Source organism: Gossypium hirsutum, chromosome A02 (genome assembly GCF_007990345.1).
Source record: "Gossypium hirsutum isolate 1008001.06 chromosome A02, Gossypium_hirsutum_v2.1, whole genome shotgun sequence".
NCBI classification, from domain to species: Eukaryota; Viridiplantae; Streptophyta; class Magnoliopsida; order Malvales; family Malvaceae; genus Gossypium; species Gossypium hirsutum.
Genome location: NC_053425.1, coordinates 51,992,485 through 52,016,615, shown reverse-complemented (window position 1 = coordinate 52,016,615; position 24,131 = coordinate 51,992,485). Strand labels below are relative to the sequence as shown.

The 24,131-nt window shown below is 36.3% G+C and overlaps 1 protein-coding gene across 4 annotated transcripts; it reads left to right on the top strand.

Annotated features, from left to right (window-relative positions):
• Positions 1-11,669: 11,669 nt before the first annotated feature.
• Positions 11,670-23,691, top strand: LOC107934292 (phosphoglycolate phosphatase 1A, chloroplastic). 4 transcript variants are annotated; one of them, XM_016866672.2, is made up of 11 exons: positions 11,670-12,159; positions 12,618-12,685; positions 12,908-13,000; positions 13,075-13,146; positions 13,546-13,617; positions 20,670-20,729; positions 20,895-20,947; positions 21,331-21,428; positions 22,349-22,448; positions 23,064-23,167; positions 23,302-23,691. In XM_016866672.2, the coding sequence occupies exons 1-11, from the start codon at positions 11,862-11,864 to the stop codon at positions 23,406-23,408; spliced, it is 1,125 nt and encodes a 374-aa protein (XP_016722161.1). In that variant the 5' UTR covers positions 11,670-11,861; the 3' UTR covers positions 23,409-23,691. The 4 variants fall into 4 exon arrangements, with proteins under 4 accessions (XP_016722161.1, XP_016722160.1, XP_040941896.1 ...); XM_016866671.2 differs by having other exon boundaries at positions 11,725-12,159; positions 13,546-13,641; XM_041085962.1 differs by lacking the exons at positions 23,064-23,167; positions 23,302-23,691 and having other exon boundaries at positions 11,725-12,159; positions 21,331-21,499; positions 22,349-22,441.
• Positions 23,692-24,131: the final 440 nt, after the last annotated feature.

Below are 24,131 nucleotides of genomic sequence, written 5' to 3'. Positions count from 1 at the left end.
TTGTACTCCTCCCTAGCATGGGTTACGAGTTTAGGGTGTTACAAAATCTACGGAAACGAAGATTGTGAATGTAGTCGCCGATGCTTTGAGTAGAAAATCATTGTTTTCCTTGAAGGCCATGATTATTCAATTGACTGTGTTTAATGATGGTTCGATTCTAACAGAGTTGAGAGCTAGACTGACATTTCTACAAGAGATTCGTGAAGCTTAGAAAGGTGATAAGGAGTTGCAAGCTAAGATGGCTCAGTGCGAGACAGTAAATGAATCCGAATTTCGTATTGATACCGACAGATGTATAATGTTGAAAGATAGAGTTTGTGTACCCAAGGGCAATGACATAGTGGTTGTTTGTCCATCCACCCGGGTAGTGTAAAAATGTACAATGACCTGAAGAAAATATATTGGTGGTTGGGAATGAAAAAAGACATTTCCGAGTTCATTTCCAAGTGTCTTGTGTGTCAGCAAGTGAAGACTGAACACCAGGTACCTTCGGGTTTGCTTCAGCCTATCACAGTCCTTGAGTGGAAGTGGGACGAATTACTATGGATTTTATGACGGGTTTTCCATTAACCCCGAAGAAAAAGGATGATATTTGGATTAATGTAGATAGGCTAACAAAGTCGGCATATTTTTTACTACTGTGTACCGACTACTCCCTTGAGAGATTAGTGACTTGTACGTTTATGAGATTGTGAGATTGCACGGGGTACCCTTATCAATTATTTCGGATACGGACTTGAGATTTACCTCGAGGTTTTGAAAAAAGTTACAAGAGGCTTTGGGTATAAAGTTGAGTTTTAGCACAACATTTCACCCGCAAACCAACAGCCAGTAAAAAAGAGTGATTCAGATTTTAGAAGACATGTTACGGTGCTGTGTCCTCAAGTTTCAAGGTAGTTGGGAAAGATACTTACCATTAGTTGAATTCGCCTATAACAATAGTTATTAGTCAAGTTTGAAGATGGTGCCTTATGAGGCTTTATATGGGAAAAAGTGTCGAACGCCATTATATTGGACTGAACTCAGGGAGAGTCAGATTCATGGGGTCGATTTAGTCAAGGAGATTGAAGAGAAGGTTAAAGTGATTTGCAATTGTTTGAAGGCCGCCTCGGATAGAAAAAATCCTATGCTGATTCAAAATGTAAATAGATCGAATGTCAAGTCAGTGATCGAGTATTTTTGAAAGTATCCCCGTGGAGGAAAGTTCTCAGATTTGGTAGAAGAGGCAAATTGAGTCCTCGTTTCATAGGACCCTATGAGGTTACCAAGAGAGTAGGGCCAGTTGCCTATTGATTAGCTTTGCCACAGAACTGGAAAAGATTCACGACGTGTTTCATGTGTCCATGCTACGCCGATATAGATCAGACCCTTCGCATATGATCACGTCAACAGAGGTTGAGATTCATCCGGACATGACTTATGGCAAAGAGCCGGTCAAGATTTTGGATCGATAAGTTAGAAAATTAAGGAATAAGAGTATAGCACTCGTGAAAGTTTTATGGCATAGACATGGAGTCTAGGAAGCCACATGGGAACCCAAAGAGACTATGAGATATCAATACCCAAACTTATTCACCGATAAGATTTTTAGGAACGAAAATCCCTAAGGGGAAGAATTGCAACAGTTTGATTTTGGGGCTAATCGGAATAGTGGTTTCGGGACCACAAATCCGAAGTCGGGAAAATTATCTTGTTAATTATTTTTGAAGTCATAGCATGTTTATATTAGTGTACAAAAATTTTGGCAAGTTGATTTTGACGTTTGTGAGCCCAATTGCGGAAAAGGATTAAATCGCATAAAATGCAAAAGTCTTAAATTGATAGCTAAAGGTGTCAAATTTTCCATGTATCATAAACTGGGGGTCTTTAAAGTGAAATTAGGCCATTAAATAGGTGATGGCCATCCATGGGACAAGAAATTAAAATAGTCAAGCATTAGGTGAAGTTTGGTGATTTATTTTGACCAAAATGAAATAAATAAAAGAAAGATGATATCATCCTTTTTAGCCATTTCTCTTCCACCAAAAATTCAGCCATTTTTGGAGGCTTTTAGCTTCAAAATTTTAGAAACTTATTTCTCTTACTCTTACAAGTAAGTGATTTACATACTTTTTGTTGATGATTTTTACATTTTTGGACCCCTTGAAGCATGAGCTTTCAAATGAGGGGACTATCTTGAAAAATGGTGGAGAGTTTAGGGTTTTTCCATGAAAGCATATGTGTAGTTTTCTAAAATTTTATGGAAGAATATTAGTATTAGATGTGCAATAAACAACTTTTCTGAAGGGTTTCCTCATGAAACCCTAAGAGGGACTATTTGGCATAAGTTGGAAATTTGTTGATAAATGGATGAGATAGTGGAAATATTGGATTGCTATAAGAGTATTAAGGGTTCGGCTAGGCTTTTGATAGGAGGAAATTTGATAAAAATTGATTTTCAGACCTAGGGGTAAAATAGTCATTTTGCAAAAGTTTAGGGGCAAAATGACTATTTTGCCCAAGTATAGATTATTGAGTGCCTAGATTGATAAAGTGATTAAATTTGTGAATTTTTGTTATTATAGATTAATAAATTCAAACTCTAAACTTAGACCGGGGGAAAGCCGAGCAAATTATTAAACCGACTTGACACCATATTTTGTAACCGAGGTAAGTTGTATGTAAATAATACAACTACATTGTTATTATATGTGTTTGAATTGATATAACATAAATTGATTGTTTGTGGAAATGATTATGAATGGTGAATTTAAAGATAGTAGAACTCTCGTAAGAACCTTAGGAACAAATCGAATATTCACGCCATGACATTTGTGTCATTTGTGCGCTAGTGTAAGACATGTTTAGGACATGCATCGGCCACATTATGAGAGCCATTGTAAGACCATGTCTAGGACATGGCTTTGGCATTGAAATGAGAGCTAGTGTAAGACATGTCTGGGACATGCATCGGCCTTGATCTAGATAGTTAGTGTAAAATCATGTCTGGGACTTGGCATCGACTTAATGGATGAGCCAGTGTAAGACCATGTCTGGGACATGGCATCGGCATTACACCTTATATTTGAGGCTTAATGAATATCTAATAGTATACCAAATGGTTCAACGGTGAGAGTTACAATTTTAGTTAAACGAAAAAAGCATAACCAGGTTGTGAGTGGTACAGGTACCTATTTGAAGTGAGCTCAATATATATATGCTATGTGAATTGCATTAGTTATTGATGAGTAAGTTGTGCTTATGCCGACTTTAGTACTATGAAACGTGAGCTCAATATATATATGCTATGTGAATTGCATTAGTTATTCATGAGTAAGTTGTGCTTATGCCTACTTTAGTATTATGAGTATGATGATGAATGGTAAAGTTGCTGTTATATTTATTGCATACAAATTACTAAGATTTATGCTTAATCCCTCTCTTTTCCACTTTTTTATAGTGTCACCTAAATAGCTCAAGGATCATCGGACATCGGAGGCTACGATCACGCTATCATTAGAAACGCTCGATATAGTCAGATTATTTGTTTTTAAGTATGACATGTATAGGGCTTAGAATTTAATATTTTGTGTCATTAAGAAATTAGCTAAATGTGTTGGCTTGGGATAAATCCCTTTATTTACTTAAGGCCATAGATAATGGTTAATACTCACTTTGATTTATAAATAGAAGATGATATTTTCATGGATGAGTAAATTGCACAAATGAAAGGTTGTCCATTGTAACTATTTTGGCTATGTGATGTGCCCATGTCTTGGTATAAAGTGATTTTATGCACGTTATGTAAGTAAGGGTGGCAAAGAGGCTTGGTAAATAGCTTTATTTTGTCCATACGGGTAGGAACACCGGCATGTGTCTAGTCACACACGGCCAGCCCCATGGGCGTGTTGTCCGGCTGTGTGGCCCCTACACGTAAATTTTGTAAGTCAGTATGCATGATAGTAAACACACGGGCAGAGACACGGCCGTGTGTCTCAACCGTGTGAAGGGCACGGCCTAGCACATGGGCGTGTGCCTTGGCTGTTGATCCTTAAGAAATGCTGACGTCAGAATCAGAATGTCCAGGTTTACATGGGCTAGGACACAGACGTGTCATGGCCGTGTGAAGGACACGGGCGTGTGCCAGGCCGTGTGAAAACCCCTGTAGGTATGAATTTGGAATTAATTCCACATGGGTGTCGGACACGGGCATGTCCCTGTATTGTCTAGGCCATGTCAGCCACACGGACCAACAACAAGACCATGTCGAATTGGTCATACGGGCGTGTTGCCCCTCCCACATGAGCGTGTGCCCCTGTATCTAGTAATATTTTTTAGAGTTTGTGGGAAGATCCGAATCTTTCTCGAATGGTTTTAAATGATAGATGGAACCTCGTAGGCTTTTGTTATGAAGTTCTTGATAAAGAATCAGAAAACTTTTAAATTTGTCTAAATTTTGATGACTAAGAAACATGTGTTTGTATGTGATCGAGTTTGGTAACACCTCATATTCCATCCCGGCATAGGGTAAGGGTGTGGGGTGTTACACGAACCTTTGGTCTTTCTTTGAAAATACAGTGGCTCCCTTCAATTGATCAAATAGATCATCAATCCTTTGCAAAGGATACTTGTTCTTTATAGTCACCTTGTTGAGCTGTCGATAATCTATACATAGCCTCATCGAACCATCTTTCTTTTTCACAAATAATACAGGAGGGCCACAAGGTGAAAAGCTCGGTCTTGTAAAACCCTTATCAGTCAATTCCTGCAACTGAACCTTTAACTCTTTTAATTTTGTTGGGGCCATCCTTTACAGAGCAATCGAAATAGGTGCAGTACCAAGAGTAAAATCAATGCCAAACTCTACTTTCCTAATAGGAGGTAACCCCGACCATTTTACCGGGAACACATCCTGATATTCACATACTACTGGTACCGACTCAATCTTTAACTCAGACTTTTTAGTGTTCAACACAAAGGCAAGGTAAGCTTCATACCCCTTTCTTACACATTTCTGAGTAGACATGGAAGAAATCACTGCAGGCATGCCATTCAATTCATCTGGTTCAACCTGAAGAACATTACCATTCTCACATTTCAGTTCAATAAAATTTCTTCTACAATTCATTACCACATCGTGAGTGGTGAACCAGTCCATACCAAGAATTACATCAAATTCATCAAACGGTAACAGCATGAGATTAGCTGAAAAACAATGACCTCTAATCATTAAAGGGCAATTTTTACACACTTTATCAACTAACACGTACTTGTCTAATGGGTTTGACGCCTTTATTACGAACTCACTAGATTCAAAAAACAAGTTCATATCAGGCACCAACTTCATGCAACTATACGAATGGGTAGACCCAGGATCAATCAAAGCAACACTAGAAGCTTCATAGATAGAAAATGTACCCATAATTACATCAGGAGACAAGGCCTCTTCGCGAGCGCAAATGGCGTAGGTCCTCACCGGTGCCTTACCCTCAGGTCTCACCATAGACTCCTTAGGTGCACCATTTTTACTCATCCCACTACTCGGATTCTTCTAAGGTCTTCCCTTATTAGTATTGCTATCTAACCTTGTTCCTTGAAAGTTTCCTCTCCCTGTCCTTTCAAGACAATCTCTAACAAAATGGTCAAGGAAACCACACTTAAAACAGGTTCTATCGTCCCTCGACACTCTCTGAGGTGATGCTTCCCACACTAGAGGCATCCCGATCTATTGGGTCAAGCATTCCTAACACTAGCAATCGAAGTAGTCTGAGCTTTCGAAACCGTGTACTGTTTACTCTTATTATTGCCTAAATACCCAGCAGAGGCATTACATCGAGTAGTGAACTCTCTCGACTTCTTAGATGAAGATTGAAAAGATTTGCTCAGTTGCCTCTTCCTTGAGTCTCGAGACTCTAGATCGGCTTTCCGCTTTTCTTTAGCCAATTCTTCAACCTTGCAACTCTTTCAACTCAAGGATACCAACCAACAAACAAATGTCTTCGTTCAGCCCATTTTCAAATCTTTTACACATGACGGCTTCAGTAGATACACATTCCCGAGCGTATTTGCTAAGCATCATAAATTCACGCTCGTATTTGGTAATTGTCATTTTACCCTGTTTCAACTCGAGGAACTCCTTCCTCTTTTGATCCATAAACCTTTGGCTGATATACTTCTTTCAAAACTCCTCTTAGAAGAACTCCCAAGTCACTTTCTCCCTCGACACTACCAACATGAGGGTATTCCACCACTGGTAAGCTGAATCTCTTAGAAGTGATACCATGCACTTCATGCACTCTTTCGGTGTGCATGACAACTCATCAAAAACCCGAACGGTATTCTCGAGCCAGAATTTCGCTCTTTCTGGATTATCATCTATGTTAGCTCGAAACTCTTCGGCTCCTTGCTTTCTAATCTGGTCAACTGAAGGCCTTTCCCTTCTCATCATCTCAACAACTTGGGGAGCTACAGGGGTAGGCTGAGGAATAGGCGGGGGTGGGGGAGGTTGAACACTCGGGTCTGTCCGAACAAACTTAGTGTACCAATTATTCATCATGTGGAGAAAGGCTTCTCTACCTCCTTCTCCTCTACTAACTATCTCGGGTCTACTATCAGATGGAACTGCTCCTTTAGCGGGAGCAGGCACGTTACTTTCTGCATCGTCAGCAACTACTCGTTCGGGATCTATTTACTGTATAAAACACAATTTAAATTGTTAGGAGTTGTCACACTATCATAATGTACGTAGGGCATGTATAGCTAGACTTCTACACTCGCTATGTAGTCCTAGAACTGACTAAACCGTAACTCTGATACCAATAAATGTAACACCCCTTACCCGTGTCCAAAAACAGGACGATACAGGGCATTACCGGACTAAAACGTAAACATACACATTGAACCGAGCCATAAAATTATTTTGAATATAAACTGTACATACACATGCAACTCGTCCCTATTACGAGCCCACATCATACATTGGGGGTGGTTCGGAATCATACCGTGAACTTTAGAAAATTTTCGTAAAATAGGGTCACAAGCCCGTGTGGGCACAGGGACATGCTTGTGTCTCCAGGCCGTGTAACTCTCTGTTTATGGCATTAGCATCAATTAAGGATCACACGGCCAAGTCATACGCTCGTGTGCTAGGTCGCGTGAATTTAATTTTCGCATTTAAAGTGCAGACTTCACACGGCCTGGGCACACGCCTATGTCCTGGGGCCGTGTCCTCCACACAATTGAGACACACGGCCGTGTCTCTACCCGTGTGTTTACTACCATGCATATTGACTTGTAAAACTAAGGTGTAGGGGGCACACGACCAGATGACATGCCTATGGGGCTGACCGTGTGTCACACATGGCCTAGACATATGCCCGTGTGTCTACTCGTGTAGACAACTTTGAGGCTATTTTCCAAGCCCTCTTGTCACCCTTGACAACGCTTACTCACACTCATATGTCAATGGTGATTATTGTGGCATAAAAGGGCTACTTAGACTTCTATAGCTTTAACTCATGCATGACAATTTCATATCACGTATACCTAATTGGGACTCCATGACTTGTTAAGTTCATTCAATCCATTTCTTTACCTTTATCACTAAGGTGACCATTCCAATTGACATCATTTATCCATCAAGCATAAATTCCACATTTTGCCAACCATTATTTATAGCCAATTTGGCACTCACCATAAGGGTAATAACACATATCATGCATGTATCAATATTTAGGGATTTTAACCCAAAAATCAATATGAGCCATATTTCATGGCCATATACAGAATAGAATAATATACCAAAATGAGCCATCGCTTTGGCTAACAAATATGACACATATAACAAAATAATAAGTCCCCTATACGTGCCATACTTAAATGTAATAAACTAATTATACCCCAAAAGATTTGTTGATAGTGTGACTCAAGTTCTGACATTCACGATCCCCAAGCTAACTTGACGATGCTAAAAGAAAAAGGAAAAGAGAGAGAGGTAAGCATATAGCTTAGTAAGTCATGTGTAAATAATAAACAACATAGATCATGAAACTCACGAAATAAACATGCAATCAATTATGACCACATTATCATATTACACATAATGAACATATTGAGAATTGATAATAAATGTCTTTGAACTTCATGCTTATGTTACTCTTTCATACCCACACCAAATTTCCTAACATGAATCGAGTCTAATACTCAAGAGGTTTACGTACATACTTGTACCATACATTCTTACTCATTCTACCCCACTTCTTAATCATAATCTTGAATGGCCCGTTGAATTACCCAGAATACTAAAAGACATTTGGAATCATCATAAACCAAATAAAATGCCAAAGCCATGTCCCCGACATGGTCTTACATGGGTCTACATATCGATGTTATATCCCAGATATGGTCTTATATGAAGTCTCATGTCAGTGTCGATGCCATGTCCCAAACATGGTCTTAAACGAAATCTCATATCAACGTCATATCCCAAATATGGTCTTACACTAGCACGCATATCAACGCCGATGCCATGTCCCAGACATGGTCATACACTAGCCTTCATATCAACGTCGATGCCATGTCCCAGACATGGTCTTACACTAGCTCTCATCACGGATGCCGATGCCATGTCCCAAACATGGTCTTACACGGGATCTCGTTAATCGTGGTGTCATGATGTCTGAATCCTAAGTATTCCTCAGGGTCACCCGGGGTTTCTGAGATATAAAGCTATCACCAAACTTTCAATAAATCATCACAAGCCAATTTCATTAGGGCATTCATACATATATCATAAAACATAAATTATTAAACGCATGATAATGGAATTGTTAAATTACTTCCACACAACTTACCTCAGTGCAAAATGTGACAATTTGCAATTTAATCCACAACCTTGCTTTTTCCTCGGTCAATGTCTATTCCTCGTCCCTCTTGATCTAGAATAGAAAATTTAACTTGTTTAATACACGCACTATTCAATTCAGTCCAAAAATCAAACTATGGCAAAATTATAATTTTGCCCCTAAAGTTTTACAAAATTATGAAATTGCCCCTAGGCTCGTAAAATGAAAAGTACCCTATTTTTCTCATTATTCAAGCCTAGTTGAATCATTTTCTCTCTTATACCAACCCAAATTTTTCATTTATTCATACATTTACACATAGTTTTTACAACTTTTACAATTAGGTCCTTTTTTATCAATTCCACCAAAAACCACCTAGTAAAAGTGGGTTATCACACCTCAAACCTCCATATTCTTCCATTAGACATCAAAGCACAAGCATATCATTCATGGGTATAATTTTGAACATGAACCCTAGCTTAAATTAAGGGTAGAAATAGCTAAATCGAGCTACGAGGATTTTAAAAATATAAAGAACATTAAAAACGGGGCTAGGATGCAGTTACTTTTGAGCTTTAAAGATGAAAGAAACCCTAGCTATGGCTTATTGAAAATTTCAGCCAAGGATGATGAAGATGGAAAAATTTTTTAACTATTTTTCCCTTTTAATTCTTTTAATAACCAATGGACCAAAATGCCCTTCCATTGAAACCTTGAGATTTTATCCTTACTATATCCATTTTTGTCCATAATGTCATATAATGGTATAATTACTAAATAAGGACTTCACATTTGAAATCCCATCACATTTAAGCCCCATTATTCAACTAGAACACGTGTTTTTCACTTATTACAATTTAGTTTTAATAACTCAATTAGACACCTTATTGGTAAAATTTCTTGTTGATATTTTCATACAGTTATTAAATCACATAGTAGACCTTAAAACTTCATCAATAGGAATATTTCCACCTTAGATTTGTGGTTTTGAAACCACTTTTTCGTTTAGGCCCTAATTTAAGATGTTACAAGATCTAAATTAATTTATTGTTTCATTCAATTGTTTTTATTTCTAAAATTGTATGTGTGTAATCCCTAGATATAGACGGCTGTGCAGCATGCCCATAAACTAATCTAATTCTGAAAAGATTGGAGTAGTGAGATCGTAATTGAATGGTAGGAGCAAGTACTCAAGAGTTACTTGTAGTAGACTCTAGACATAGAGCAGTGTTCATATAGAATGAAGACAAAATAGTGCAGGGTATCGTGCCAAGGCCTATAGACACAGGCCAGGTAACTTGTGATCTTGCTCTCGAAAGAAGCAAGTCATTTTATGTCTTTTCTGAATAGTAGATTGAGTAAGATTTTGCTAAGGTATTACTGAAAGTAATGGCAGATTCTTAGTAATCTAAACCTTCCAAATCAACACCGTAGACCCTTTACCCTTTGTCGTAGTATCTTTGCCATAACATTCTTAGTTATTTATTTATTCGTTTGCATATTATTCACATAATTATTCTTGTAATTGCCATTGTATTTTCACTTTCGACTTGTCATAACATTTCCCATTATTTATCAGTTACACACGCATTTTTATTCCTTTAAATTACCACTACATACTTATCTTTGTTTTGCCATAGCATTAATCATAATTCGTTATAAAGTAACTTGACCACTTTTATACCTAATCCAATCCTTGTGGATACTATCTTATTTATCATTTTATTACTTGATCCGAAGTGTATACTTGCACAATTCACCTATCATATTCACACGCGACAAGAAACCTAGACTATATAAAATGGGTAGTAACACTTAAGTGGTAAAAGGCCTTTTAAGGGTGTATGGATACTCCCAAGAATAAAGCCGTGATGGCCATGTGTGCCCAAAACAGATAATATCTTACCAAGTTGGGTGTTGGCTATGACATATAGGGTGTTACAGAAGTAAAGCCTAAAGAAACACAAAAGCTAAATAAACAATGTGAAAAATGAGAGAATAACAATGATCTTAGAAAAGTGATGATGTGGAGATGGCGTGGATGTTCAGATCTTCTCACGCCAATAGGAAAGAAAAAATAAACCACCCAAAAGAAGATGGTGAAAAGCATCGCATTTGTCAGGTACAATGGAAGCGACATGCGTCAAAGGCTTTATGCTATCTTCCTTTAAAGGAATATTCTTCGTTGGCTTGAAAGACTGAACAAGTTCAGTCGAATACAGTATAAGAGCCTCTATTTTCGGTGTCGACGACAATGAAGCCCGATAATATCGAAAGAGAATAAAAGAGGAATGTAAATGAGAGAGGATTTACTAATAGATGGTTGTGTACAATGGTAAGGCACATTACATTCCTAAGGGGAGAACACAGGTTTGAACCTTAGAAATGACATTGTCAGGAGGAGCCTCCATAAAACTCAAACATGGGTTATAAAATCGATATGGAGAATACCAAAAAAAAAAGATGAGAGGATTTTAGTTAGTTTTATGATTTTAATGCAATTTATATATTTTTAAAATTTATTATATATTTTGAAAAATATTGTGTATTTTTTTTAAAGTTAGGATCAATTTGTAATGCTAGGGGTTTTTCAAAAAAAAACTATGCCTAAATTGACAGAATATATAAAAAGTGAAGGTTAAATTTATTATTAACTAATTTTTAGACTACCACCTCACCCACTTGTCAAATACTTAACAAAGCTTAACAAAAATAGACCAAAAGAACAAATATAATTAAGTGAAAGTTCAAAAAATTGAGTAAAAAAATAAAATATTTAAGCTAAGGTCAAATTTAACCTAGATTCTTAACTATATGAAATGAAGGAAAGAATGTAGAAGGAAAAACATAAATATAATTACCTGCTACTGAGAAAAAAAAAAACAAAAGAGAAAAAGGTTAGGGGTCCAATCAAAAAATGGATGAGAAGGCAAAATGCCACCACTCAAACTTGCTAAAGCATAACGGCCACAAAAGTACCGACACTTCGTAAAACTGAAATAAAAATTATAGAAAAGAAGTTAAAAACAAGGGGAGAAGATGGCAACCAAAGCAGCAGTTTCAGTGGCAGCTTCTGTTACGGCTGCCTCATCTTCATCTTCGAAGTTTGTGATCAATACACCTCATCGGTTCTTGTGTCTCAAAAGGTTGTCTTCTTTCAGCTCCTTTTCTGCTTCTGCTTTGGCCATCAAATGCACGAGTATTAGCAATTGCAGTCCCAACAAGTCTGCTAGATCAATGGAGGGTTTTACAACAAGAACAAAGGCATCCGCTCAACCTTTGGAGAACGCCGACGAGCTTATCGCCTCCGTCGAGACTTTCATCTTTGATTGTGATGGTCATCTTTTTAATTTCTTTTCTATCTCACTATAATGGGTTTTACTTTTAATTTCCTTTTCTATAAAATAAAACGAAAAAAAAAGTATTGTCTATGGATGGTGGTGGTACTGATTAATTTCTATCTAATAATGCTTATTGATGGATTTTTAGTGAATAATGTGGCTATTCGCTTGAAAATGCTTTCCAGAAACTGATGAAAGATATGATGTAACTATGACTAACATCATTATAGAAAAATAGTTGTCTGCCAATTACACCTTTAGCCAAGCTTAAGAAATGCTAAGAAATTCAATAAAAAAGAATGAACCCTTGTTCTGGGAATCAATTTCTTGATAAATTGATAAGGCATATGTTTTTTATGGAACTGATAAATTATGAGTCCAATAATTAGCTTTATTGATTGGCATTGATGTTGTGACCAAAAGAATTTTTTGCTAACAGACGGATATTTTGCAGGAGTTATATGGAAGGGTGATAAATTAATAGATGGAGTCCCTGAAACTCTTGATATGCTTCGGTCAAAGGTTTGTAATTGAGCCTGGATATGTGCATTTCTGTATCCCCGAGGATATTTGTAAAATCAAGTTGCTTTGTTAATCTTATTTTCCTTGTTTAACTTGCTTCCTTAAAGTTAAAAAGTAGCACATATATCATGTTAGGAATTAAGTAAAGCTGCAGCAAACTTCATATTGAAAATAGGGCAATGTTTTATGGTTAATAGACAAGTTGTTCCTATTGTTCCTCAGGGAAAGAGACTGGTTTTTGTCACGAATAACTCAACCAAATCCAGGAAACAATATGGTAAAAAATTTGAGACACTTGGCCTGAATGTTAATGAGGTTAGTCTGTTAATCGTCACTGGTGTTTACATCTAGATGTCGATCATAAGTTCTGACTTGATTAATGATTTCAGGAGGAAATTTTTGCTTCTTCATTTGCTGCTGCTGCATATTTGAAGTCCATTAATTTCCCAAAAGATAAAAAAGTAAGTATTGTTGAATTTTTGAAGTTGTATGCCTAGCAAAACTGGAAATCTGCTGTCAGATGGACTGGCATGAACAATAAACTTTTAGCATACTGTGTTAGATGGTTAAAATGCTATCAGCCTCTATTTAAATGCCTTCACTTGTGATATGTATATGTGTGTATCACATGTATGTTCTATTTGTATGATATCATAAATAATACTAAATGTTGCATCTTTTTCCATTCACTGTTTACTACCCTCATTATCTTATCAGTTTTATATATCAATGAGCATTTGTTCTCAATATTCTTGCTTTCCGAATTTCAGTTTTGATCCATCTTCCTAAAATTTACTTTTAATTATAAATTTGGTGATTTCATATGAATGATTATGGACTGATAACTTATCATGATATAGGTTTATGTCATTGGTGAGGATGGCATCTTAAAGGAGCTTGAGCTTGCGGGATTCCAATACCTTGGTGGGCCGGTATGCAAGTATTTCAATTTGCATGTAACATCAGTTATTCTTGAAACATTATAGAATCTGCAAAGCTTGCTGATCATATATAATATATATATATACAAGGAAAATAGCAATAAATTTCTTGATGTCCTCTCATTAATTTGTTAAACTCTTGTAAACATCTTAAGGATTATTTCACTAAATTAAAGATGAAAGTTAGCAGTAATACGACAAAAAAGTAGGCTTTTGTGAATTTCTTCTACCATAGCCCTCTCCTCATTCCACAAGTCATTAAAAGATGCTAGTAGCTGATGTTTGATTAATTGTGTTAATTTAAGAAGAAAAGAGAGAAAAAGAAAAGAGAAAGAGAAGAAAAGAAACGGTTGATGGCTGCTGCCAATTTGGGCTGTTACCGTTTGACCAAAAAAGAGAGAAGAGAAATAGAATTTTGAATAAAAATGCCCTCATCATTCTTCGTTTTAGCATAGGTATTTAAACACTCAAAACATATGCGAAATGAGGAAAGAAAACTATACAATCCTAATTGGTAGCCTTAATCGTATAATTACAATCCCTAATATTATGCTAATATCTCAACACTCCCCCTCAAGTTGGAGCATATAGATCATATGCTCCTAGCTTGTAACATATATGCTGAATCCGAGGTTTCCTAAGAGATTTAGTGAGAATGTTAGCTAACTAATCATTAGAATTGACAAAACTAGTAGCAATATGCAATAGGAATTTTAGTTTTATTTATTATATCAGGTTTTATTAAGAGTTTTAGTTTTACTTATTTTCTCTATTATATTAGGTTTTTGTTTCTTCATAAACTTTAAGTTAGGAATTCTATTTTATGTCAATTAGGATTCTTTACTTTGTTATTAACAGTATATAAAAGGCTGCCAATATGAAATAAAGAGAAGCAATTATTCTATAAAAAAGAAACGTTATTTTGAGAAGGGGTTCAGTCAAGGATGAATCTGCCTTTTGAGTGACCATAGGTCGAAGTAAGAATTCTTTTTCGTCTAGACCTGTGACTAGATCCTACGCCAAGGCGCATAACAACTTGGTATTCGAGCTAGCTGTCATGGGTGACAAAAAGCCTTTGACAGCCAAGTTGGAGGCTTTCATGAAACAAATGGCTACAAGGCAACAAGCATTAGAGGAGTAGGTGGCGATATTGTCTCTTTCGATCCAAAAGATAACGAAAGGAGATTCTGAGAAGAATAATGAAGAACAGGGCAGCGGCGAAGGTAGGAAAAGGAATTTAGACTTGCAACATGATGGGTGCATGGTGCCACGATACTCTAAGATGGAATTTCCCACTTATGATGGTGTTGGAGATCTTTAAGTTGGTTGAAAAGATGCGAAAATTTTTTTAGCAATCAACGAACTAAGGAAGAAGACAAAGTAAGCTTAGCATCATTCCATCTTTTAGGAAAGGCACAATTGTGGTTTGATCAAATGGAAGAAGAGGAGGCAAATCTTGATTGGGGGCGCTTCAAAGAGTGTTGTCATGTAAGGTTTGGGCCACCTATGAGTAATAACCCCTTGGGAGAACTTGCCAACTTGAAACAAACTGGGATGTAGAGGAATATCAACGCCAATTTCAATCACTATTGGCTAGGATTATTGATCTTAAGCCTCAACAACAAGTAAATCTCTTTACTGCCGGGTTGATCGAGGAACTTAGAATTAATATTGAGATGCTACAACCGGAAAATCTTGGAGTTGCAATGAATATGGCTCGAATATTGGAACGTAAACAAAATGTCTCTTCCAAACTATCATCTCAAGCCATCTTGAATTGGCCAACTTCCCAAAACATTGGCAGCAATTCAATCATTCCAACAACTAAGAGCATTGCAAAGGGAGGGGGACAAACAACAAAACCAACAGGGAACAACAGCAAAATAGGTTCTTCTGCACCATTTATTAAGAGATTGATACAGACAGAAATGGCGGAAAGAAAGACTAAAGAGTTGTGTTATAATTGTGACGAGTCTTATTCCATGAGATACAAATGTAAAAGGTTATTTTGGATAAAAGTACCATATGTTAAAGGCAAGCAAGATGATGATGAGGTAGATAATTTTGGATAAGTTCTGAAGTTTATTCTGAATTTGAGCTTGAGGACAAGCTCAACTCCGAGAAGTGGAGTAATGATATGGGCACTTTTATTGCAATAGGAATTTTAGTTTTATTTATTATATCAGGTTTTATTAAGAATTTTAGTTTTACTTATTTTTTCTATTATATTAGGTTTTTGTTTCCTCATAAATTTTAAGTTAGGAATTCTATTTTATGTCAATTAAGACTCTTTTCTTTTGTTATTAACAGTCTATAAAAGATTGTCAATATGAAATAAAGAGGCAAGCAATTATTTTATAAAAAAGAAACGTTATTTTGAGAGGGAGTTCAGTCAAGGACGAATCTGCCCTTTGAGTAACCTTATGTTGAAGCAAGAATTCTTTCTCGTCTAGACTTGTTACTAGATCCTACGCCAAGGCGCATAACTCAATACACTTTGACTTGATCTTTATTCTGACAAAGTGACAGTCTATCTGTATGTGTTTCGTCCTTTGACAGTCTATCTGTTTGTGTTTCGTCCTTTCATGAAACACCACATTTGTAGCAATATGTAATCCTGCTTGATTATCACATCTTAACTTCATTAGGCTGTCAAGTTTACGTCTTAACTCCCGAAGAAACTGGTTCAACCAGATAAGTTCACAAGTGACTAGAGGCTTAGTTCAATGAACTACATTTCTGCACTTGACCTTGCAACCACATCTTGCCGTTTGCTTTTCCATGATATTAAATTCCCTCCAATGAAGACACAATATCTTGAAGTAGACCTCCTATCTGAAGCAGATCCTGCCATCCAACTACCTGCGTTTGTCCCTTATTTCCATACAGCAGACCTTGTGTAGAAGCACCTTTGACGTATTGAAGGATACGCATTACGACATTCTAGTGACTATCATATGGAGCTTAAAGAATTTGGCTAACCACACTCACTGAAAAGAAATATCAAGACATGCGATAGTAAGATAATTCAATTTCCAAACCAACCTTCAATATTGGTTAGAATCTTTTAAATGTTCCCCCTGTCTTGGAATAAGCTTGACATTAAGATACATAGGCGAACCAACAGGTTTACAATCCAGCTTTCCTAGTTCTTTCAAAATATCCAACACATACTTTCTTTAAGAGATCATAATACCTGTGTTTAATTGTGCCACTTCAATACCAAAAAATAGTTCAACTTTCCCAAATCTTTAGTTTGAAAATGGTCAAAAAGATGTTGCTTGAGTTGCATTATTCCTTCCTGATTATCACTTGTGATGCCAATATCATCCACATAAACAACCAAATAGACGCGCTTACCATGATTGTTATGACGATGGAAGACAATGATTAGCTTCACTCTTTTTCATCCCAAATTGTTAATGACAGCACTGAACCATCCGAACGAAGCTCTAGGGGAATGTTTTAAACTATACAGAGATTTCCTCAATCGACATACTAGTCCAGACTCCCCCTAAGCAATGAATCCAGATGCTTGCTCCATATAAATTTCCTCATTTAAATCCCCTAAAGAAAAGCATTTTAATGTGTAGCTGATGAATACTCCAACGATTCATTGTGGAAAGGGAGATCAAGAGGCAAACTGAAGTGATCTTAGCAACTGACGAGAAAGTTTCCCTATAATCAAGACCAGGAATTTCTGAAAAACCTTCCGCAAACAGACGCACCTTTAACCGGTCTATTTTACCATCTGAACCAACTTTAACTGTGTATGCCCATCGACATCCAACAACAGTCTTTCTCGGTGGTAGGGGGACAAGATCCCACGTATGATTAGCATTAAGAGCATTCATTTCTTCCACCATAGCTTGTTGCCATCCAAGATCAGCCTTTGCCTCGCTAACAATTTTAGGTATAGACACATTGGATAAAGATGAGGTGAAGGCATAATAAGATGGTGATAAACGATGACAAATCAAACAAATGTAAATTAGATAAGAATTTTGAGATGATTGGATACCTTTTCTAAGAGCAATAGGTGGAGCCTGCTCTTCCGTTTGAGGTAGAATTAAAGGTGGAAACGATGGTAATGTAGGAGATAAGTCACTTGGAATAGCTACCTGACTTGTATCTGCATAAGGAAGATTAGGAGCATGTGAACTGGCACGACGAAACATGAAGAGATTTAGTGGAAAGTGTATTATTAGCAATAGGAAAGATAGGAGTTGGGAGGGCTTCAACAATTTCATTTTGGATTAGAGATGTAAAGGAGAAATATGGAGTAGCCTCAAAGAAGGTTACATCAGCAAAAACAACATGTTTGTAAGTAATAGGATCGTAACATTTGTAACCCTTTTGATGTCGAGAGTGCCTTAAGAAGATACATTTAATAGCCTTGGGAAGAAGTTTGTCTTATCCTGGTGTCTAGTTATGAACAAAGCAAGTATAACTAAAAACCCGAGTAGAGAGGGGATAAGACAACCGATCGGGGAAGACAATGGAATGAGGACTTTGACTTTGTAAGACAGAGGAAGGCACACGGTTAATCAAATAACAAGAAGTAAGGACAGCACCCCCAAAAACAAAGTGGGACTTGATGATGAATAAGCGTAGTACAAACAGTTTCATTGAGGTAGCAGTTTTTAATGATGAATAAGTGTAGTACAAACAGTTTCATTGAGGTGGCGGTTTGTACACTTGACTACTCCATTTTGCTATGGAGGTATATAAACAAAAAGCTTGGTGGATGATCCTTTTAGGGGCCATGAATTCCTGAAGAGGTTAAGATATTTTATATTCTGGAGCATTATCACTACGAAAAACTTTAATAGAAACACCAAATTGATTAAAAATCTAAGCATAAATTTTTTTTGAAAATATCAAGCGGTTTATACTTATTTTCACCAGAAATAACTAGGTATAATGAGAATAGTCATTAACAAAAGTAACAAAATAATAGAAACCAAAGGTTGTACCAACACGATGCAAGCCCCATATGTGAGAATGAACAAGACTAAATAAAGATGAGTCTCTTTTATTCAATTGTTTTGAAGAAGTGGGAGTGTGTTTACCAAGTTGACATGACTCACATTCTAAAGAAGATAACTTAGAAAAACTAGGAATCATTCTTTTAAGTTTGGAGAGGCTAGGATGACTAATCGACTGTGAAGATCAATAGAAGTATTGGAAGACAAGATGATTAAAGTTGCAGCACAAGAAATATAATATAATCCATGTGACTTACGTCCTTCACTATTTATCTTCCCTTTACTTCGATCCTACACAATCAAAAATGGGAATAAAAGATAACTTTGCAATTAAATTGTTTGAAAAGTTTACTAATGGAAATCAAATTGTATAGACATTCTGGGGTGTACAAAACTAACACTAATGGAATGGAAGGAAGAAGATAGATTTCTCCCACCCCTTTAATGACAGTTTTGGATCCATTAGCAAGTGTAGCTGTAGAGGAAGTTAAAGGAGGGATAAGAGAAGAGAAAAGGTTCTTGCTACCGTAAATGAGATCAGAAGCACTTGAATCAAGTATCCAAAAGGTATTGAATGACTGTCTAAGGCAAGCAAAGGAATTACCTGATAGAACAGAAACCATGGAGGAAGAGAATGACTGCTACTTTGATGCTTTCTATTTCAAGTATTCATCATAATCTTTCCCAAATAATATGACTGATTTATCCCCTGAACTTTCAGCCAAAATTATAGAGAGGATGTCAAGAAGAAATACCAAGGAGAGTCGGAATGATAGGTGGATAACAGCACTAGATTTGGAATTGCAGAGCGAGAGTTTTGGGAGGTTTGAGACAAAAGATGGTGGTCGAAGGAAGGCCCATGCACTGATGCGTTGGAGACAGTCTAGGAGTTTGTGACGGCACGTGGGAGAAACACTTATAGCTTTTGACGACGATGCTTGGTCAGAAAGTTTGACAAAGGGTGGGCTCTTCAATGGTAGGTGTGGTGAGAATAACCTGGCTCTGATACCATGTTAATTTAAGAAGAAAAGAGAGAAAAAGAAAAGAGAAAGAGAAGAAAAAAAGAAACGGTTTTTGGCTGCTGCCAATTTAGGCTGCTGTGGTTTGAACAAAAAAGAAAGAAAGAAAATATAATTTTGAATAAAAATGCCTTTGTCATATTTCTTTCTAGCATAGGTATTTATACGCTCAAAACACATACGAAATAAGGAAAGAAATATCTACAATCCTAATTGACAGCTTAAGTCACATAATTACAATCCCTAATATTATGCTAATACCTCGACAAATTTGATTGTAAGATTGATATCCCTACTCGATATATTTCCTAACTGAATAACTTTGCTTTACTCTATGGAGTCTGGCATCTCTTGATATAATGAAAATTTAGACTTTCTGGTGAACAATCTAGGTAAAAGTAATTGCTACAAGCTTATTTATTCGATATAAGAAGAAAAAGGATATAGCAGATCCTAATATTTTTGTTTTGGGTTTTCTTCATTTTTCCTGTTTTCAACATCACTCTTTGTTGAAAACTGAAATCGGCAGGGCAGTATGCCATGTATTCAGCTGGCACAAAGATCTATATTGATGATAATATATCTATTTAAACTTCTGTGCACCATATTATGTTTCCAAGCTTTTAATACTCAACTGGAAATGATCCTTGACATGTTTGATTTTGCTTGAGGGGTTTTACTGCTGTAATTTGCACCCACAGGCTGTGTAGTAAGTTTGGGCAGCGGGGATGTGGTCTAACCATACAAACCATAGCACTTGACAATCATGTTGAATTCACTTCTTAGTAGCATTTTTATACTCAACTGGAAATGATCCTTGACATGTTTGATTTTGCTTGAGGGGTTTTACTGCTGTAATTTGCACCCACAGGCTGTGTAGTAAGTTTGGGCAGCGGGGATGTGGTCTAACCATACAAACCATAGCACTTGACAATCATGTTGAATTCACTTCTTAGTAGCATTTTTATTTTATCTGTCATCTCTTATGTGGTTTTCTCTTGGCATATTTTTATGCTATGTCTTAATTATTTTGTAGGAGGACGGTGGAAAGAAGATAGAACTGAAGCCAGGGTTTTTAATGGAGCATGATAAAGATGTGAAGTCTTATCATTTTTCTTAGCTGTCTCTTTGTCTTGCTTTCCTTTTTTTCCCTTAAACTACTGAAACCATGAAAATGAAATTGTCTCAATGGCCTTAATGTTAACTTCTTGGGTCTAAGCAAACAGAAAGCAGCTTTTGAACTTTCATTTTTGCTATATAGGTTGGGGCTGTTGTTGTTGGATTTGATCGATACTTCAACTACTACAAAGTCCAGTAAGTTCTACACTGTCTAATAACACAAATGTATGTGCACATGACTGGCAAACAGTTTACATACCCAGAGGATACCTAAAACAAACAGGATTAAATACATCAACGAACATTTTATTTCACATTACTGCTGAATGGTAGCTAAGGAGTGATGGTTTAAATTGAAAAATGACATTTTTTAATTAAAGTGAACTGCAATTCTTGGGACTAAATTAATGCTCTTAATGTAAAGAGTTTGGAAATGAAAGTGATGAGTCAAACTTTCAATAGAGGATTGTGTACTACTACATTGTATGCATAACTATTTTAACAAATACATGCAAGCTAAATATTTATGGTTTTGTTATTTTTATGAGGTTACTAATTGTTTTATTCAATTAATGGAGGTATGGGACACTTTGTATCCGTGAAAATCCTGGTTGTCTTTTCATTGCTACAAATCGTGATGCTGTCACTCATCTCACAGATGCTCAGGAATGGGCAGGTTCTATTCACTGCTCCCTTAACTGGACTTTTGTGTTTCACAACATCATTTGCTTCTCCTATAAGCATTTGGTAAAACTCTTGTGAATTAAGTACTTATGATGTATTATCTGAACTCTGGACCATAAATTATCAAAACAGCATTTTACATTCACCTAGTATTGAGCCAAATAGTTTGGTTATTTTAACTGTTTGGGGAGGGGCCGGGGGAGAACAATTTGGTAACTAATTTACTGAGTTCCACCAAGACAATCCCATCACATTAAGTGAGTTGTTTCTTTTGTTAAAATTGATAAGCTAAAATTGTTCAGGGTACATAGGAAATGAAGGCTGAATATTGTTTCTTACCGAATGTTTTTCATGTTTCTTTTTCTTATATGCTGGTGCTTTGCTTCTCTTTTTTTTCCCCTATTCTCAAAAGTTTCGTGTTGTTTGATATCTCAGTACCCTTTTCCTTTTTGGTACATGGGATATCTTTCTGTTGTTATAATGCTTTGAGAGACATCAATACTAGTTAGCTCTGCTAAATGTCTTTCCTAAATCCAAGGAGTCAGCCTAAAATTATTTTCAAGGGAAATAAGTCCTTGGGAAATATGTCGACATTAGTTTATGGTTCAAATTTTGCTGAAGATTGTTTTGCCATACAGTACTATAAAAAATCACGTCCATTAATTTGTCAATTGAAATGAAATATCCAAAAAAGAAAACTCAGCATTTTTGAGGTTTAACTATTATACAAATTAGCAGAAGAGTATGATTCGAATCTTTCATAATTGCAAGGTGATGTGTTCGTTTGACATTCTAGGAAGATATGTATCCTTAAAACTCATTCATCGTAATTTGGTGTATGAACATATTCTTATGATACAATCATTTTTCCTCAACTGTGTAAGTCACCTATAGGACAATACTTGATTTCAGGTGGCGGTTCTATGGTTGGTGCCATCTGTGGATCTACTCAACGTGAGCCACTTGTTGTGGGAAAGCCCTCAACTTTTATGATGGACTACCTCGCAAACAAGTATGTTTTCTAATTTTTATATACATTTTTTCTGTTTCTTCTCCCTTCTTTAGCAAGTGATAACATTAGTGCAGGGAAATTGGTTTAATTGTTACAATGGTTATTAAGTGCCCAAGTAGGCATTATACTGCTATACCTATTATTTGTAAGATACCATACTAGAAGTCTTAATTTGTTACTAATTTTACTGTATTTTTATCGGTAGGGAACAAACATGAATTTGATTTAAGTAGAGTTGAAATGCGTCAGAATATCCTTTGTGATAGACATACAAAGCGATGGAGTTAACTAGATTTTTATCATCCTTGATATAAGTATGCTTATAAATAGGGTAGCAAAGAGCTGAAGACATGATCCTCTTTCTTTTCCTGGACCGTTTTTCTGATTGCAATTTGTATCTGTTGTCAAATGCTTCTCCTTTTCCATTTTTGGTGTTTTTTCACACTTGACTACCTCATCAAACAATAGATTGCTTCACAGATGATTGAACTCTGTCGGGAGAATGTCTAATTTACAAGGGCTGCGGTGATGCTAGACAAATGAATACTGGAAACTGTTTAGTTGTAAATAATAGTTATTGCTTTCTAATAGCATTGTTTTCATGTTACTCAACAGATTTGGCATCCTCAAGTCACAGATATGCATGGTTGGGGACAGATTAGATACTGACATTCTGTTTGGACAAAACGGTGGCTGCAAAACTCTTCTTGTTCTCTCAGGTATAGCCAATACTGCATTGTGATTTTTTTTTCCAATCTCAGGTCGGGTAGATAATAAAAAAAAAAAACCCTTCTGGTGCAATACACATCTATAATGAAGTTTTTCCTTTTTTGTTCCATCTTTCTTTTAACAGGCGTGACAAATTTGTCAATGCTTCAAAGCCCCAGCAATTCCATACAACCTGATTTCTACACCAATAAGATCTCAGATTTTCTTTCTATCAAGACTGCAACAGTGTGATGATGCAAGGACTTTGTTTTCTCTTGCATTACTAGTTTGCCAACTATTACCATCAGATCAAGAAGCCCTTTGCAAATTCTATTCTTTCTTCCATTTTCTGGCCATGCAAAAATTTCTGTATTAAGGGCAATGGTTAAAAACAGTTTTAAATTGTATCAATGAATGATGCAATGTAGATTGTTCTTTCGCTATTCGAAAATTATAACTGCGAATTATAAGGGGTTTTTAAGATTGTGGTACGCTGTTCAATTCATCCAATAAATAATTGCAAATTAGAAGCGCATAGCTTTGTACTATGAAATTGGATGTTTAACATTAGTTTTATGTTATGGTGGAAGAAGTCACCAAGTGAATCATCACAGAAGGGATACCCGTTCAAATCTGGAAATGCTTGAATCAAAACAATCTTCTCTCGTCAGGAAGGGAGACTTGCCTTTTTGATCCGTTTATAACTTGGATTTGTGGAAGGGGGACGAGGCATATGAATTTGGAGTCGCAAATCATTTTTTTTGGCAAATTCGACGTCAAACTTTTTGATAGTTCAAAATTAGAATTTCAATTTCTTTTTCCAACTAAGAAATTTCAAAATCTATGTATTCTTTGCTCACACATATGTCCATGAATTGGGCTTGGTTGAGTTGTGAGCTAATATTAAAAAGAAACTCGGACTTATATTAATTTATTCATTTTATTATTTAAAAATAATAAAATATTAAAAACATA

Excerpts from the sequence above, each read along its gene's own strand:
- LOC107934292 (XM_016866671.2), top strand. The coding sequence starts at position 11,862 with ATGGCAACCAAAGCAGCAGTTTCAGTGGCAGCTTCTGTTACGGCTGCC. Across the intron at positions 12,686-12,907 it reads TTGATATGCTTCGGTCAAAG|GGAAAGAGACTGGTTTTTGT; the intron begins GTTTGTAATTGA and ends ATTGTTCCTCAG. Across the intron at positions 20,730-20,894 it reads TAATGGAGCATGATAAAGAT|GTTGGGGCTGTTGTTGTTGG; the intron begins GTGAAGTCTTAT and ends TTTGCTATATAG.